Raw genomic sequence first — 18,342 nt, forward strand, 5'->3', positions numbered from 1 at the left:
ACGACCTCATCCCTCTTTCTACCCAGGTTGTTGGCAGCAATGTGAACCACTACCTCTGACTGCTCACCCTCCCCCTTCACAATGCCCTGCAGCCGTTCAGTGACACCCTTGACCTGGCACCAAGAAGGTAGCACACCTCCCTGGAGACATGTCTGCAGCCACAGAAACCCGTCTGCACCTCTCACTATCGAGTCTCCTCCCATTACTGCTCCTCCACCCTTTCTCCTCCCCCCCCTGTGCACTGGGTCACCCACAGTGCCCCGAATCTGGCTCTGACTGCGCTCCCCCGAGGGACCACCACTCTCATTGTTTTCCAACACAGAAAAATTGGTTCTTGAGTGAGATGGACTCTGGGGCTTTCCTGACTACCTGCCTGCCCCTCTACCTCTGACTGGTGACCACCCATTCCCTCTCTGACGGCACTCCCTTTATCTGCGTGTGTCCACATCTAAAAACATGCGATCCACAAACCTCACAGCCTCACGGTATCACCGCTGTGTCTCCAGCCAATGCCCAAGCTCTGAAACCCGGTTCTCAAGTTGGTCAAACCTGTCACACCTCCTGCACATTTGGTCATCCAGACGGCAAGGAGTGTCGGGGAATTCCCACATACTGCAGGACTTGCAAAACACGGGACTGAGCTCCACAGTCATACTTCAGCTGAAAAGTATCTTAATTTAAATTTATGCCAACTAGAATATTACTGAAGTTATTTATTAAAAAACTGGAACTCCTTCATTTTCCTTATTGTAGCTTTAAAGAGAAGAAAACAAATAACCAAGAACTTACCAATCAGCTCTCTCCCCTGCGGCCTCTATTCCTGCAGCAGAACAAGGCCACTTTGTGGAAATGAAAAAGTTAGAAAGCAAAAGGGCCCCTTTTCCTCCTGCACCGATTTCCCGATTATACTTTGACCGGCTCTCACATAGGTAATGTTCTGTCCGGCCACTCACTGACTTGACGTTCCCTGGGGTCTGTCTGAGGACAACAGATTTTCTTAATAGACCATAAGACCATGAGATGTAGAAGCAGAATTAGGCCACTCGGCCGTTCGAGTCTGCTCCGCCAGTCAATCATGGCTGATATGTTTCTCATCCCCATTCTCCTGCATTCTCCCTATAACCCCTGATCCCCTTATTAATCAAGAACCTATCTACCTCTGTCTTAAAGACACTCAGTGATTTGGCCTCCACAGCCTTCTGCGGCAAAGAGTTCCACAGATTCACCACCCTCTGACTGAAGAAATTCCTCCTCATCTCGGTTTTAAAGGATCGTCCCTTTAGTCTGAGATTGTGCCCATATATTGTAGTCTCTGCTACCAGTGAAAAGATCCTCTGCACATCCACTCTATCCACGTCGCTCAGTATACTGTAAGCTTCAATGAGATGCCCCACCCCCGCCACTCACCCTTTTAAGCTCCATCGAATACAGGCCCAGAGTCCTCAACCGCTCCTCATATTACAAGCCCTTCATTCCAGGGATCATTCTTGTGATTCTCCTCTGGACCCTTTCCAAGGCCAGCCCCCTTAGATACTGGGCCCAAAACTGCTCACAATATTCCGAATGGGGTCTGACCAGAACCTTACACAGCCTCAGAAGTACATCCCTGCTCTTGTATTCTTGCCCTCTTGATATGAATGTTAAGATTGCATTTGCTTTCCTGACCGCACGTTAACCTTAAGAGAATACAGAACTCGGACTCCTAAGTCCCGTTGTGCTTCTGATTTCCAAAGCCTTTCCCCATTTAGAAAACAGTCTATGTCTCTATTCTTCCTTCCAAAGTGCACAACCTCACACTTCTCCACATTGTATTCCATCTGCCACTACTAATTACATCTGTCACTCCTGCTATTGACCTAGTTTGAGTGTGCAGGGCGCAATTTCCAAACTTGTTGATGACACAAACTTTGTGAACTGTGAGGAGGAATTGTCGAGGGCATAGACAGTAGAAGTGGCAGACAAATTTAATGCAGAGAAGTGTGATGTAATATAAATTGGTAGGAAGAATGAGGAAAGGCAGTATTAAATAAAGGAGAAGATTCTGAAGTGGGTGCAGGAGCACAGAGACCTGGGACATATGTGCACAAACCATTGAATGTGGAGGGCAGGTTGAATGAGCAATTAATTTTTTTTAAATAAATGATTTTATTGGGTTTTTGAACAGTATATTCACAGTTAGGTACACAGAATAATATGAAAAAATAAATGAAAATCGTTTATTGTCACGAGTAGGCTTCAATGAAGTTACTGTGAAAAGCCCCTAGTCGCCACATTCCGGCGCCTGTTCGGGGAATCGAACCGTGCTGCTGGCCTGCCTTGGTCTGCTTTCAAAGCCAGCGATTTAGCCCAGTGTGCTAAACAGCCCCCTAAATATATATATATATATTTTCTCTTCTCTATATATATATTATATATATATATAGAGAAGAGAAAAAAAAACTGGTAGGATATTGTACACTAGCTCAACAACAGCAACTCTGTACAGTTAGCAATATTATTTTTTAAATATAATTAGGCACCTGTTGGGGTGGGGGGGGAAACTGGGGAGGTACATACACATTTGGGTGGCAGAGAAACAATTACATTAGTTATATCCAATACAGAGAGGGTAATACAAGAATGGAACTGGTGGTGGTGTTGTTACTTGCTTCTCCCGGACGGTTTCCGCTGCCTTTGTCGTCACTCGTTCACTCCTGCCTCGTCTTGCACCTTTGACTTTGTCGATATAAATGTTTCTGGAACCCACCTCTTCATTCACCTGAGGAAGGAGCTGCGCTCCGAAAGCTAGTGATTTGAAACAAACCTGTTGGACTTTAACCTGGTGTTGTAAGACCTCTTACTGTGCTCACCCCAGTCCAACGCCGGCATCTCCGCATAATTCACAACTAGAGGCATTGAATGCAAAAGCCCTCAGCTGGAGTATTGTGTCCAGTTTGTGACCAGGGGCTGGTTTAGCACAGGGCTAAATCGCTGGCTTTGAAAGCAGGCCAGCAGCACGGTTCAATTCCCGTACCAGCCTCCCGAACAGGTGCCGGAATGTGGCAACTAGGGGCTTTTCACGGTAACTTCATTTCAAGCCTACTTGTGACAATAAGCGATTTTCATTTTTTTTCAATTCTGGGCATCACACTTTTGGAAAATTGCAAAGGCTTTAGAGAGGGCGCAGAAAAGATTTACGAAACTGGTTTTGGGGATGAGCGACTTCAGTTAAACGGATAGATTGATGAAGTTGGGATTAGAACAAAAGAACAAAGAAAATTACAGCACAGGAACAGGCTCTTCGGCCCTCCCAGCCTGCGTCGATCCAGATCCTTTATCTAAACCTGTTGCCTATTTTCCAAGGATCTACTTCCCTCTGTTCCCGCCCGTTCATATATCTGTCCAGATGCATCTTAAATGATGCTATCATGCCCGCCTCTACCACCTCCACTGGCAAAGCATTCCAGGCACCCACCACCCTCTGCGTAAAAAACTTTCCACGCACATCTCCCTCAAACTTTTCCCCTCCCACCTTGAAATTGTGATCCCTTGTAATTGACACCCCCAATCTTGGAAAAAGCTTGTTGGTATCCACCCTGTCCATACCTCTCATAATTTTGTAGACCTCAATCAGGTCCCCCCTCAACCTCTGTCTTTCCAACGAAACAATCCTAATCTACCCAACTTTCTTCATAGCTAGCACCCTCCATACCAGGCAACATCCTGGTGAACCTCCTCTGCACCCTCTCCAAGGCATCCACATCCTTCTGGTAATGTGGCGACCAGAACTGCACACAGTATTCCAAATGTGGCCGAACCAAAGTCATATACAACTGTAACATGACCTGCCGACTCTTGTACTCAGTACCCCGTCCGATGAAGGCAAGCATACTGTATACCTTCTTGACCACTCTTATCGACCTGCGTTGCCACCTTCAGGGTACAATGGACCTGAACTCCCAGATATTTCTGTACATCAATTTTCCCCAGGACTCTTCCATTGACCAGATAGTCTGCTCTTGAGTTAGATCTTCCAAAATGCATCACCTCGCATTTGCCTGGATTGAACTCCATCTGCCATTTCTCTGCCCAACTCTCCAATCTATCTATATTTTGTTGTATTCTCTGACAGTCCACCTCACTATCTGCAACTCCACCAATCATCTGCAAACTTGCTCATCAGACCACTTATACCTTCGTCCAGATCATTTATGTATATCACAAACAACAGTGATCCGAGCACGGATCCCTGTGGAACACCACTAGTCACCTTTCTCCATTTTGAGACACTCCCTTCCACCACTACTCTCTGGCTCCTGTTGCCCAGCCAGTTCTTTATCCATCTAGCTAGTACACCCTGAACCCCATACGACTTCACTTTTTCCATCAACCTGCCATGGGAAACTTGATCAAATGCTTTACTGGTCCATGTATATGACATCTACAGCCCTTCCCTCATCAATTAACTTTGTCACTTCCTCAAAGAATTCTATTAGGTTAGTAAGACATGACCTTCCCTGCACAAAACCATGCTGCCTGTCACTGATAAGTCTATTTTCTTCCAAATGTGAATAGATCCTATCCCTCAGTATCTTCTCCAACAGTTTGCCTACCACTGACGTCAAGCTCACAGGTCTATAATTCCCTGGATTATCCCTGCTACCCTTCTTAAACAAAGGGACAACATTAGCAATTCTCCAGTCCTCCGGGGCCTCACCCGTGCTCAAGGATGCTGCAAAGATATCTGTTAAGGCCCCAGCTATTTCGTCCCTCGCTTCCCTCAGTAACCTGGGATAGATCCCATCCGGTCCTGGGGACTTGTCCACCTTAATGCCTTTTAGAATACCCAAAACCTCCCCCTTCCTTATGCCGACATGACCTAGAGTATTTAAACATCCATCCCTAGCCTCAACATCCATCATGTCCCTCTCCTTGGTGAATACCGATGCAAAGTACTCATTAAGAAGCTCACTCATTACCTCTGACTCCACGCATAAATTCCCTCTTTTGCCTTTGAGTGGGCCAATCCTTTCTCTAGTTACCCCCTTGCTCCTTATATCCGAATAAAAGGCTTTGGGATTTTCCTTAACCCTGTTAGCCAAAGATATTTCATGACCCCCTTTAGCCCTCTTTATTGCGCGTTTGAGATTTGTCCTACTTTCCCGATATTCCTCCAAAGCTTCATCAGTTTTGAGTCGCGTCGATCATACGTATGCTTCCTTTTTCATCTTAGCTAGTCTCACAATTCCACCCGTCATCCATGGTTCCCTAATCTTGCCATTTCTATCTCTAATTTTCACAGGAACATGTCTGTCCTGCACTCTAATCAACCTTTCCTTAAAAGACTCCCACATTTCAAATGTGGATTTACCATTAAACAGCTGCTCCCAATCCACATTCCCGAGCTCCTGCCGAATTTTGTTATAGTTGGCCTTTCCCCAATTTAGCACTCTTCCTTTAGGACCACACTCGTCTTTGTCCATGAGTATTCTAAAACTTACGGAATTGTGATCGCTATTCCCAAAGTAATCGCCGACTGAAACGTTAACCACCTGGCCGGAATCATTCCCCAATACCAGGTCCAGTATGACCCCTTCCCGAGTTGGACTATTTACATACTGCTCTAAAAGACTCTGGATGCTCCTTACAAACTCTGCTCCATCTACGCCTCCAACACTACGTGAGTCCCATTCGATGTTGGGGAAGTTAATCTCCCATCACAACCACCCTATTGCTTCTACATTGTTCGATATTCTGTCTACATATTTGTACCTCTACTTCATGCTCGCTTTTGGGAGGCCTATAGTAAAGTCCCAACAATGTTACTGCACCCTTCCTATTTCTTAGCTCCACCCATAGTGCCTCAGTGCTCGAATCCTCCATCGTGCCCTCCTTAATCACAGCTGTGATATCATCTCTGACCAGTAATGCAACTTCTCCACCCCTTTTACCTCCCTCTCTATCCCTCCTGAAGCATCTATACCCTGGGATATTTAGTTGCCATTCTTGCCCATCCCTCAACCAAGTCTCAGTAATACCAATAACATCATATTCCCAGGTACTAATCCAAGCCCTAAGTTTATCTGCCTTACCTGCTACACTTCTCGCATTAAAACAAATGCACCTCAGACCACCTGTCCCTTGCATTCATCATCTCTTCCCTGTCTACTCTTCCCCTTAGTCACAATGAGTTTATTATCCAGTACCTTACTGGCTTTAGTTGCTGCTTCTTTACTGACCTCTAACTTCCTAATCTGGTTCCCATCCCCCTGCCACATTAGTTTAAAACCTCCCCAACAGTGTTAGCAAAAGCACCCCCGAGGACATTGCTTCCAGTCCTGCCCAGGTGTAGACCATCCGATTTGTAATGGTCCCACTGCCCCCAGAACCGGTTCCAATGTCCCAGAAATCTGAACCCCTCCCTCCTGCACCATCTCTCAAGCCACGTATTCATTCTGACTATTCTTAAATTTCTACTCTGACTCTTTCATGGCACTGGTAGCAATCCTGAGATTACTACCTTTGAGGTCCTACTTTTTAACTTATCTCCTTGGCGAAGAGAAGATTGAGAGGAGATTTGATGGAGGAGTTCAAAATCACGGGGAGTACAGACAGAGTAGCACGGACAGAGGAGCACAGTTGCTTCACAGCTCCAGGGTCCCAGGTTCGATTCCCAGTTTGGGTCACTGTCTGTGCGGAGTCTGCACGCTCTCCCCGTGTCTGCGTGGGTTTCCTCCGGATGCTCTGGTTTCCTCCCACAGTCCAAAGATGTGCAGGTTGATTGATCTTAGGTTAGGTGGGATTACTGGGTTACAGAGACAGGGTAGAGGTGTGGTCTTGAGTGCGGTGATCTTTCAAAGAGCCGGTGCAGGCTCAATGGGCCGAGTGGCCTCCTTCTACACAGTAAATTCTATGATGGCGCAGGCTCGATGGGTTGTGTGAGGTTGTTCCTGACCCTTCTTCCTGTCTCCTTCTGCTCAGAGTCAGACGATTAAATCCATAATTCAGTCCCATTACCGCTACGCTGTTGTGTCTGGGCTGATAACCGGGTCGGGGAGCGAGACGAGTGGATGAAAAAAATTGGGAATGTGATTTAAATTGTTGACCCATTTCCCCTTATCCTTTTCAGGAAATTGAAAGCTGAAGAACGAAGCTTTTGTCGAATGATTAACTCCGATTGGACTTTGGAGAGATCTATAACAGTTTTTGTAAAACTCCTGCCCATGGATGATATTTGTTGCCAGATATAATGTTTGGTGCGCCGATAGACCGTGTAAATTATAAATGTTTGCACCGCGTTGATTGACCACGTCAGTCTTTTTGTTTTGGTTCAGTTTTTAATTTTGACTTTTCCTTTGGAATGGGGTGGGAGATGGGCACCCTTGGCTTTTAATTGTAATTTATGTCTGGACTTAACGCTCAGTTCCAACCTGTTTCGTTTGTTTGAAAGAATTTTGTTCCTTCAACATGAAAAACCGAAACGGGGGGGGGGATTCATTTTGTAAATATGTACCGGATTTTTTAACACATCCCATTAGCCCTCCAGCCTCCCATTCAGCCCTGTTGTAAATAAGTTGTGTGTTAAACACCATCCTCCAAAGAATGGCCATCTTGGCAGAAAGCTGAATTGCTTTTTTTAATAATATATATAATTTCTTTTTGTCGTTGTAATGCACTGTTTCAATTTTGTTTTTTTGTTTATTTCTTGGTTTCGAAAGCACAATCACTAAACTTTTAATTTTGAAAGGAAGACCATTTTTTAAAGGGTACTTATTAGCCTCCTGTATCTTTCTGGAGAATCGACTGTGATGGAGGAGAGGGGGGGGAGGGAGGAAGGGAGGATGGACAAGGAGAAGTGTTCGATTTTAAACCGTCAGGAGTTAGAAGCTGTTTTTCGGGGGGGGGGGGGGGGGGGGGGGAAAGCGAGGACAGAAAGGGGGGAATGTCTTTTTGTGAGGATTAGCACGGGAGAGGGTGAGGAAGACTCAGTACTTGCACAGAGCTGAGTGAAGAGCGATTCTCTCATGTGGACCCTCTGGTAAGAGAAGGTTCCTGTCCAAAGGAGGACTCGAGACAAAATTTGTGGCTGTTTACATACAAGCTGACTCAAGACATTGTGGCCTGCCTAAACTTCAATGAGGACTTTAACCGCTGTGAGTCCACTTATGTATCGAATAAATTCCTCTTCATTTTGTTTGCACGGCGGAGTGCTGTTTGGAAATAGCAATATAACCAACAGGGTACGGCGGTTTGCTTTTGTGGGAAGGTGAAGGTTACACCTGTCACCCCACCCCCACCCCCAAAAAATAACAAAAGACAACCGCTTTTCAATCTCACGAGACAAGGGGGTGCCATTAGATCAGGGTTTAACATTGGACTTCTTGTAACGTCATCACCAAGAGCGGTGGAGTGTCGCACAAAGGGAATCAGCGAACCTGTTCACATGGTTTTGGTACTTTATATGTAAGATTTATTTTACGTAGTCATAAATTTACATATTCAGGATCGAATAATCCTCAACATGTAATTTCCTTGCCACATTATTTATTAAAAACTGTCCTCAAAATCACAAACATACTTTGTGTTCCAGTGCCTTTTCTTTCGTCAAGAGAAATATTTCTCGAGTCTGGCCTCATTTGTCTGAAGAACACGTTCTCCGCAAGTTGTCATTTTTTAATTCTTTCATCACTGACAAAGTCTGTATTACAATCCCGGAGCAGACCCCTGTATTTTATTGAATTTGTACGGTTGTGAGGAAAGGATACTTCGCTCCAGGAGTGATTCCACGCACAAATAGGGGTGTGGTACATTAAAACAAACTTTATTGTAATGCAGTATTACTAACTTTAGACTCATAAATAAAATGGCTTTCAATTATTAGTTAAACAATGCTTATCAATAACATGAAACACTAACTTCTAACTAATTTTTTAAAAATCTCCACTCAAGCAACATCCTTCTCAGGTCAAAATCCACTTTTAAATGCAGATAGCCAACCCTGGAATACCTTTAGTAGTGAGATGTCTTGAATGAACTACTTTGGGAAAGATAAATCCTTCAGCAAACAGCTGCAGGTTCTTGTCTGTGTCAGCTACTCTTTAACCTGCCAGGCTTTTCAGAAACTGCTGCTGTGTTCACGGGCAAGGCCTTGTTAACTAAACTGCTTAGAGAAAAGATGCTGCATCAAATCTTTAACTAAACTGAAACCCAGCACTGAACTCAACACCTGACTGCTTTAACCCCCGTCTCCTCCCATTAACTGCATCATCTTACGAAGGCCAAACACAATGACCCTAATTATTTACTCCCCAGGGAGCCTTCTTCATATAAACAAAATTCCACTAGCCCAAACTTTTATGATGCTTTAATTATCCCTTGTAGCCAAAGTATCAGCGGGATTCTCCCTTCTGAGGGACTAAGTCCCCACGCCGGCGGGAGAACCGGTGCCAACCACTCCGGCGTCAACAGCCCCTGAAAGTGTGGCATTCTCCGCACTTTTGGGGACCAGGTGGACGCGGGAGGGGTTGCCGCCGCTCCAGCTGACGCCGAAGTGAAGGCGTGATCTTGCGCATGCACGGAATCGCCGGTGTGCTTCCGTGCATGCGCAGACCAGCCGGCGTATTCTGGCGCATGCGCTGGGGGGGGGGGGGTTTGCTTCTCCGCGCCGGCCATGGCGGAGCTCGACAGAGGCCGGCGCAGAAGGAAGAAGTGCCCCCACAGAACAGGCCCGCTCGCAGATTGGTGGGCCCGATCATGGGCCAGGCCACCGTGGGGGACCCCCCGGGGGTCAGATACCCCACCCCACCCCCGAGGGCCGCCCCCACCGACTTACCTGCCAGGGGGACCATACGTAACCCACGCCGGCGGGACTGGCCAAAAAGGGACGGCTGCTCAGCCCATCGGAGCCCGGAGAATCGCCGGGGGGGGGGGGGGCAACGACCTCCAACCGGCGTGACCAGGACATTTTAGAAAACATGACTGTGGCAGTCATACACGCACGACCCAAGTACCAAGTGATTCACCTTCTTGAGCTGCTGCAGCCCAGAGTAGGTACACCCACTGTGCTGTTATGGAGTGGGGGTCCCAGGATTTTGTCCCAGCGGCGGTGAAGGAACGGCGATATATTTCCAAGTCAGGGTGGTGTGTGAGCTGGAGAGGAACCTGCAGGTGGTGGTGGTAGAGGTCACAGGTTTGGAAGGTGCTATTGGTGAGTTGCTGCAGTGCATCCTCTGGCTATCACTGGGCACCAGTGCTGGAGGAAGTGGGTGACGATGATTGTGGATGGCGTGCCAATCAAGCAGGCTGTTTTGTCCTGGATGGTGTTGGGTCTCTCGTCCGGCAAGTGGAGAGTTTTCTGTCGCACCCATGTGAAGGTCCGTGCATTATTGTGGAGGAAACATAGAGGCCATTCAGGACTGTTGGGCCATTCAGTTAGATTGTGGCTGGCCTTCATCTGAACTCCCATCAACTTGCCTTGGTTCCTTAATAACCTGACCTAACAAACATCCAACAATATAACAGCAAACTACTGCAGATGCTGGAAACCTAAAATAAAACCACAAAATTGGGCAGCACGGTGGCGCAGTGATTAGCATTGCTGCCTACGGTGCCGCCGGCCCAGGTTCGAATCCCGGCCCTGGGTCACTGTCCGTGTGGAGTTTGCACATTCTCCCCGTCTCTGCGTGGGTTTCACCCCCACAAGCCAAAGATGTGCAGTGTAGGTGGATTGGCCACGCTAAATTGCCCTCTAATTGGAAACAAATAATTTATAATTAAATAAATTAAATAATTTATATTAAAAGAAAACGACGAAATGCTGGAAATACTCATGAGGTCAGGGAGCGGGAAACAGAGTTAGCATTTCAGGCCGATGATCTTTTGTCAGAACTAAACTCTTATCAATCTCCGTCTTGAAATTTCAATTGGTCCCCAGCCTCAAGAGCTTTGGGGAGCGAGCTACAGATTCCCGCATCCCTTTGTGTGAATTGTTTCCAATGGTCTTGCTCCAATGATACACTTATGTCCCCTCTTTTCTACACTCCCCCCACCAGAGGAAATAGATTATTTCGATAGTGCTTATCAAATCCTTTCATCGTCTCAAACACCTCAATTAAGCCATCACTTAATCTTCTACATTCAAGGGAACACACGTGTGCCATGCACAATCTGTCCTCATAATCATAGAATTTAACAGCATTGAATATGGCCATTTGAGGGCTTGGGTTGGCCTGGAGGAATTGAGGCCCAGGAACTTTATGGGGCAGCATGGTAGCACAAGTGATTAGCACTGTGGCTTCACAGCGCCAGGGTCCCAGGTTCAGTTCCCTGCTGGATCACTGTCTGTGCGGAGCCTGCACGTTCTCCCCGTGTCTGTGTGGGTTTCCTCCGCGTGCTGCGGTTTCCTCCCACAGTCCAAAGACGTGCAGGTTAGGTGGATTGGCCATGATAAATTGCCCCTTAGTGACAGAAAAAGGTTAGATGGGGCTATTGAGTTATGGGGATGGAGTGGAAGTGAGGGCTTAAGTGGGTCGGAGCAGACTCTTTGGGCCGAATGGCCTCCTTCTGCAATGTAAGTTCTTGTGTTCTATGACTTTCTCGTCATGGGGGCCATATGGCAGCTCTTACCTCTGCAGCTTTGAAAATCATTAAACTGTTTAAGCATGTCAAAATACAGTTTAAAGATTTCCCTCTGTGGCCTTGAGACCCTTTGATGGTTCTCCCAGCATGGCAAGTTCAAAGACTTGTCAAATGAGGGCAAAAGTATTTCCTTTGATGTGTTGGAAACCTTTAAGTGCTTTTTTCGCAGTCAATTTCATGCCCCATTTTCTTTTTCAAATCTCTGGGCATGCTTAGAATTCTAAAAGCTTTGAATTGCATTGTTTACATTCAAATTCACAGCCCATTGCCTTTTGCAAGCCCCTTCATTGACAGGTCCAGGCTATTTCAAAGGGGGCGGGGGGGCCTAAGCGTTGTTTGTTTTTCTAGCTCTTCAGGGTCCATTAACTCAGAAATGCTTCCTTTTTTGAGCAGGTGTTCTTTCTAACCGCAGTTTTTTTAAAAAAAAGAGTTCTGAAGTGCCTCCTAAAAAGACCAGGTGCAGGGCAGCATTCAGACAGAGCTGGTTTTTCTGAAGGGGGGGGGGCATTTGACGAACCCATAATGGGGTGTCGCTCACTTGGTAGGGGACACGTGCCAGTGATTTGGGGGAGGGGCGTCTTGCCAGCAAGTCAGGTGGGGGGGGGGGGGGGATTTCCAGAGACTGAGGGGGTGGGGGGGGGTGTAGCATTCTCAGCGAATGAGGGGGCGGGGGGGGGCATTCCCAGCGATTTGTGGGGGAGCCTTGCCAGTATTGGGAGGGGAGACCCTGCCAGCAATGCGGGGGAGGGGGTGGGGGAGGGGACGTGGGGGGGTGCAGGATGATTCTGAGATCAGTGATCTCTGAGGAGCAGGACTTGTCAGGGAGTTTCGGCGCCCAGCTCCGAGAAAGAAACCCGACTCTCAAAAAAAGTTTCAAAGTGCGATGGAATAGCACCAAATCAGCACTGGCAGCACCAGCGGGAAACACACTGCCGGCGGCAACATTTAGGGTGAATTCAGGAGAATCAAGCCCAATATCTTTATATCTCTTGTCTGGTTATTTTGCCAATTGCATTAAATCTGTGTTCCCTGCTTCCTGAAGCTGCTGCCAACTGGATGCAGTTTCCCTACATTTACTCTGTCGAGAAACAAATTAAATTTCTCCCTATCCGTCCCTGCTCCAAGAAAAACAGTCCCGCCCCTCCAATCTCTCCATGGGACAGACATTCCGCATCGCGGATCCCACTCCAGTACCTCTGCTCCCCATCCCCAGTCGAGTTATTAACCGTCGGAAACACACTGTTTTTTAAAAATAAATTTAGAGTACCCAATTCATTTTTTTTCCAATTCAGGGGCAACTTAGTGTGGCCAATCCACCTACCCTGCACATCTTTGGGTTGTGAGGGTGAAACCCACGCAGACACGGGGAGAATGTGCAAACTCCACACGGACAGTGACCCAGAGCCGGGATCGAACCCGGGACCTCGGCGCTGTGAGGCAGCAGGGCTAACCCACTGCTGCCACCGTGCTGCCCGGAAACACACTGTTGATGATTGACCCTTGCTTTGAGGCTAGTTCCTGTCTTGAGAGTCAACAATGTGGCATTGCGGTAATCTGTGCAAGGTTAGCTGTTACCGGTGGGGGGGAGGGGGGGGGGGGGGGGGGGGGGGGGGGGGGAGAGGTATTGGGGGTGGGGGGGGGAGGGGGTGTTGGTGGGTGCAGGCGACTGCTTGGCAATGAGGTACATACAGTCGGAAACAGAAATATCAGCCAGACCACCACCACCCCCCCCCCCCCCCCCCCCCCCTCCCGCTGTTGATCATCCCTCTCGTCAGAGTGAGGGAATGTCGGGTGAGTCCAGGGCCTGAACTCAGCTGCGAGGCGCCTTCTGCTCTGCCGACAGCTCGCCAACACTCGCACTCAAGGATGGCATCTCACTGGCCAAGCTGTCAGCCGGCATGGGTCACGTACCTCAGTGGGCGTCTGAGCTGCCTGAAGTGGAAGAATGGAAACTGGAAGAAATGGAACGGTTCTGTGTTTGTTTAATTGTTTCGGCCTGTTGTAATGGGATCAGAAATATTGGACTCCATTCAGTCTGGCTGGTACGATGGAAGCAAAAGATTTGACTGCTCAGAAGCCAGAGCCGAAACTCAATTTTCATTGCATTCCTTCCATTAAAAGAAAAACATCCTTGTTCTGCGGGCTGTTTCTGCCAATGCAGTTGCATTAACCAACTAACCTTTCCTCATTAAGCAGACGGTGAATTCAGAGAACGAGCACTTAGCATAAAACCTATTCTGAGGTACTGCTGGTTGCAGGGGATTAGAAAGTGTTCTTGTTCTGTTTTCGACGTGTGTGCCAATCCTCTCTCCACTTTACCTGCACGTGGGGGGAGGCACCAAATGGCCAGTTTTGACTTCACAGTGAACAAGGAAATAGCATCCGCTGTGGTTACTGTGTGGGATTCGGATAAGTTCGCTGAATCCATCAACACTCCCTCCTTGCCTCCTTTTTGGAACGCTACACACACACCACAACTGATCACAGCGTAGAAAAACATTATTCAGCCCAACACACCTGTAACGCCTTTGTGTCAGGGCGGGGCGGTGGCACAGTGGTTAGCACCGCTGCCTCACAGCTCCAGGGTCCCGGGTTCAATTCCCACCTCGGATGACTATCTCTGTGAGGGGTTTCCGATTTCTCCCCGTGTCTGCGTGGGTTTCCTCCGGGTGCTCATCCGGTTTCCTCCCACAGTCCAAAGATGTGCAGGTTAGGTGGATTGGCCCCTTAGTGTCCAAAATGTTAGGTGGGGTTACTGGGTTACGGGGATAGGGTGGAGGCGTGGGCTTAAGTAGGATGCCCTTTCCAAGGGCCGGTGCCGACTCGATGGGCCGAATGGCCTCCTTCTGCACTGTAAATTCGATGAGTCTGTGATGATCTATCCCCTTAGTCTTTTCCTGTGGCCCTGCTAGTATTTCCTTTTCAAGTATTTAAACCAGTTCCCCTTTTGAAAGTTTCTCTTTGATCTGCTTCGATTGTATTTTCAGTCTGAGCATTCCAGATGACAACAGCTCACTCCCTTCTGTCATATCTGATTCTTTTTGACAAGCGCCTTCAATCTTTGCCCTCCGGTTACCCAGCTCCTCAGCCACGCCAAACAGTTTCTCATTAGTTACTTGCATCGTGATTTTGAACACTTGCGAAATCTTTTGTTCACCCTCGCTGCTGGTTGGAGAGCAGCTCTTGTTTCTGCAGGCCCCAATTCTTGGCACCTTTCCAGTAAGTCTCCTCTGTACCCTCTCCGTGAACTGATTTGAAGCAGATCGTCAGATAAATATATCAAAGGTGAACACAAGGAAGGGGACTGTGAAGCAGCTGTACACCTTAGGGGAAGGATTTGCTGGGACGTAGAAACAGCTGGAGAACGGACCTGTTTCGTACGCAGACATGGCTTATAGGGAGGATGTGAAATCTAGACATGACCCTGCATTTAACATGGAATATTCTCAGGTGTGATGACTAATCACTTCAAATCATCACAAGGTCATTGGCTCTCAAACTTGGGTCCACAGAGATCTCCCTGGAGATTAATGACACAGGGCCCATGTAGGTGACAACCCAGGTCACCTTGGTCAAGAGTGAGCAACAATCGAACGCTCACTCCCAAGTTCCGCACAAATGCCCTTATCCTCTATTCCTGTTGCCATGATCTGCTTATTCCGTGGTTCTGTTCTCTTCTGGTGTTCCGGACCTCCGTGTCATCCTACTCGTCCCATGCTCCTGCTAAGCTGGTACACTCACCCTCCCGGTGTTCCTGTTCTCCTGTGCTCCTGCTTCCCAATACTCTTGCTCCCTCGGTTTACGACGGCACTCCCCATACTTCGAGCCCACCTACGCTGCTACTCCCTCCCTGAAATCCTGCTCTCTCTGAGTGTGTCTAGTCTATCCGTGATCCTACTCTCTCCGTGCTCCTCCTCTCCCAGTGCTCCTAGTCTCTCCGTGCTGCTACTCTCCCCATGCTCCTCCTCTCCCAGTGCTCCTAGTCTCTCCGTGCTCCTACTCTCCCCGTGCTCCTAGTCTCTCCGTGCTCCTACTCTCCCCATGCTCCTACTCTCCCCGTGCTCCTCCTCTCCCCGTGTTCCTACTCTCCCCATGCTCCTACTCTCCCCGTGCTCCTACTCTCCCCGTGCTCCTACTCTCCCAGTGCTCCTCCTCTCCCAGTGCTCCTACTCTCCCCATGCTCCTACTCTCCCCGTGCTCCTACTCTCCCCGTGCTCCTACTCTCCCCATGCTCCTACTCTCCCCATGCTCCTACTCTCCCCGTGCTCCTACTCTCCCCATGCTCCTACTCTCCCAGTGCTCCTACTCTCCCCGTGCTCCTACTCTCCCAGCGCTCCTACTCTCCCCATGCTCCTACTCTCCCCGTGCTCCTAGTCTCTCCGTGCTCCTACTCTCTCCGTGCTCCTACTCTCCCCGTGCTCCTACTCTCCCCGTGCCCCTACTCTCCCAGTGCTCCTACTCTCCCCATGCCCCTACTCTCCCCGTGCTCCTAGTCTCTCCGTGCTCCTACACTCCCCGTGTTCCCACTCTCCCCGTGCTCCTCCTCTCCCAGTGCTCCTAATCTCTCCGTGCTCCTACTCTCCCTGTGCTCCTACTCTCCCTGTGCCCCTACTCTCCCCGTGCTCCTACTCTCTCCGTGCTCCTACTCTCTCCGTGCTCCTACTCTCCCCGTGCCCCTACTCTCCCAGTGCTCCTACTCTCCCCATGCCCCTACTCTCCCCGTGCCCCTACTCTCCCCATGCTCCTACTCTCTCCGTGCTCCTACTCTCCCCGTGCTCCTACTCTCCCCGTGCCCCTACTCTCCCAGTGCTCCTACTCTCCCCATGCCCCTACTCTCCCCGTGCCCCTACTCTCCCCATGCTCCTACTCTCTCCGTGCTCCTACTCTCCCCGTGCTCCTACTCTCTCCGTGCTCCTACTCTCCCCGTGCTGCTACTGTCCCTGTGCTCCTACTCTCCCTGTGCTCCTCCTCTCCCAGTGCTCCTCCTCTCCCTGTGCTCCTACTCTCCCCGTGCTCCTCCTCTCCCAGTGCTCCTACTCTCCCCATGCTCCTACTCTCCCCGTGCTCCTCCTCTCCCAGTGCTCCTACTCTCTCCGTGCTCCTACTCTCCCCGTGCTCCTACTCTCCCCGTGCCCCTACTCTCCCCGTGCTCCTACTCTCCCCGTGCCCCTACTCTCCCCATGCTCCTACTCTCCCCGTGCTCCTAGTCTCTCCGTGCTCCTACTCTCCCCGTGCTCCTACTCTCCCCGTGCTCCTACTCTCCCCATGCTCCTACTCTCCCTGTGCCCCTACTCTCCCCGTGCTCCTACTCTCCCCGTGCTCCTACTCTCTCCGTGCTCCTAGTCTCTCCGTGCCCCTACTCTCCCCGTACCCCTACTCTCCCCGTGCTCTTACTCTCCCCGTGCTCCTCCTCTCCCAGTGCTCCTACTCTCCCCGTGCCCCTACTCTCCCCGTGCTCCTAGTCTCTCCGTGCCCCTACTCTCCCCGTGCTCCTAGTCTCTCTGTGCCCCTACTCTCCCCGTGCCCCTACTCTCCCCGTACCCCTACTCTCCCCGTGCTCCTACCCTCCCCGTGCTCCTACTCTCCCCATGCTCCTACTCTCCCCATGCTCCTACTCTCCCCGTGCTCCTACTCTCCACGTGCTCCTACTCTCCCCGTGCTCCTACTCTCCCCCTGCTCCTTCTCTCCCCGTGCTCCTGCTCTCCCCATGCTCCTACTCTCCCCGTGCCCCTACTCTCCCTGTGCTCCTACTCTCCCCGTGCTCCTACTCTCTCCGTGCTCCTACCCTCCCCATGCTCCTACTCTCCCCGTGCTCCTTCTCTCCCAGTGCTCCTACTCTCCCCGTGCTCCTACTCTCCCCGTGCTCCTACTCTCCCCATGCTCCTACTCTCCCCATGCTCCTACTCTCCCCGTGCTCCTGCTCTCCCCGTGTTCCTGCTCTCCCCGTGCTCCTACTCTCCCCGTGCCCCTACTCTCCCCGTGCTCCTACTCTCCCCGTGCTCCTACTCTCCCCATGCTCCTACTCTCCCCATGCTCCTACTCTCCCCGTGCTCCTGCTCTCCCCGTGTTCCTGCTCTCCCCGTGCTCCTACTCTCCCCGTGCTCCTACTCTCCCCGTGCTCCTACTCTCCCCGTGCTCCTGCTCTCCCCGTGTTCCTGCTCTCCCCGTGCTCCTACTCTCCCCATGCTCCTACTCTCCCCATGCTCCTACTCTCCCCGTGCTACTACTCTCCCCGTGCTCCTACTCTCCCCGTGCCCCTACTCTCCCCATGCTCCTGCTCTCCCAGTGCCCCTACTCTCTCCGTGCTCCTACTCTCCGCGTGCTCCTACTCTCCCCGTGCTCCTGCTCACCCCGTGCTCCTGCTCTCCCCGTGCTCCTACTCTCCCCGTGCCCCTACTCTCCCCGTGTTCCTACTCTCCCCATGCTCCTACTCTCCCCATGCTCCTACTCTCCCCGTGCTACTACTCTCCCCGTGCTCCTACTCTCCCCGTGCCCCTACTCTCCCCGTGCTCCTACTCTCCCCGTGCCCCTACTCTCCCCGTGCTCACACTCTCCCCGTGCTCCTACTCTCCCCATGCTCCTACTCTCCCCGTGCTACTACTCTCCCCGTGCTCCTACTCTCCCCGTGCCCCTACTCTCCCCGTGCTCCTACTCTCCCCGTGCCCCTACTCTCCCCATGCTCCTGCTCTCCCAGTGCCCCTACTCTCTCCGTGCTCCTACTCTCCC

At 50.2% G+C, this 18,342-nt stretch overlaps 1 protein-coding gene across 1 annotated transcript in view; it reads left to right on the plus strand.

The window, feature by feature from the left end:
- robo1 (roundabout, axon guidance receptor, homolog 1 (Drosophila)) overlaps nt 1-7,892 on the plus strand; it is a 738,067-nt gene extending 730,175 nt beyond the window's left edge. Inside the window, 1 exon segment of the mRNA XM_038801251.1 lies at nt 7,109-7,892. Coding sequence (XP_038657179.1) covers nt 7,109-7,123 — 15 coding nt within the window. The 3' untranslated portion in view covers nt 7,124-7,892.
- Nucleotides 7,893-18,342: the final 10,450 nt, after the last annotated feature.

Source organism: Scyliorhinus canicula, chromosome 7, assembly GCF_902713615.1.
Source record: "Scyliorhinus canicula chromosome 7, sScyCan1.1, whole genome shotgun sequence".
Taxonomy (NCBI): Eukaryota; Metazoa; Chordata; class Chondrichthyes; order Carcharhiniformes; family Scyliorhinidae; genus Scyliorhinus; species Scyliorhinus canicula.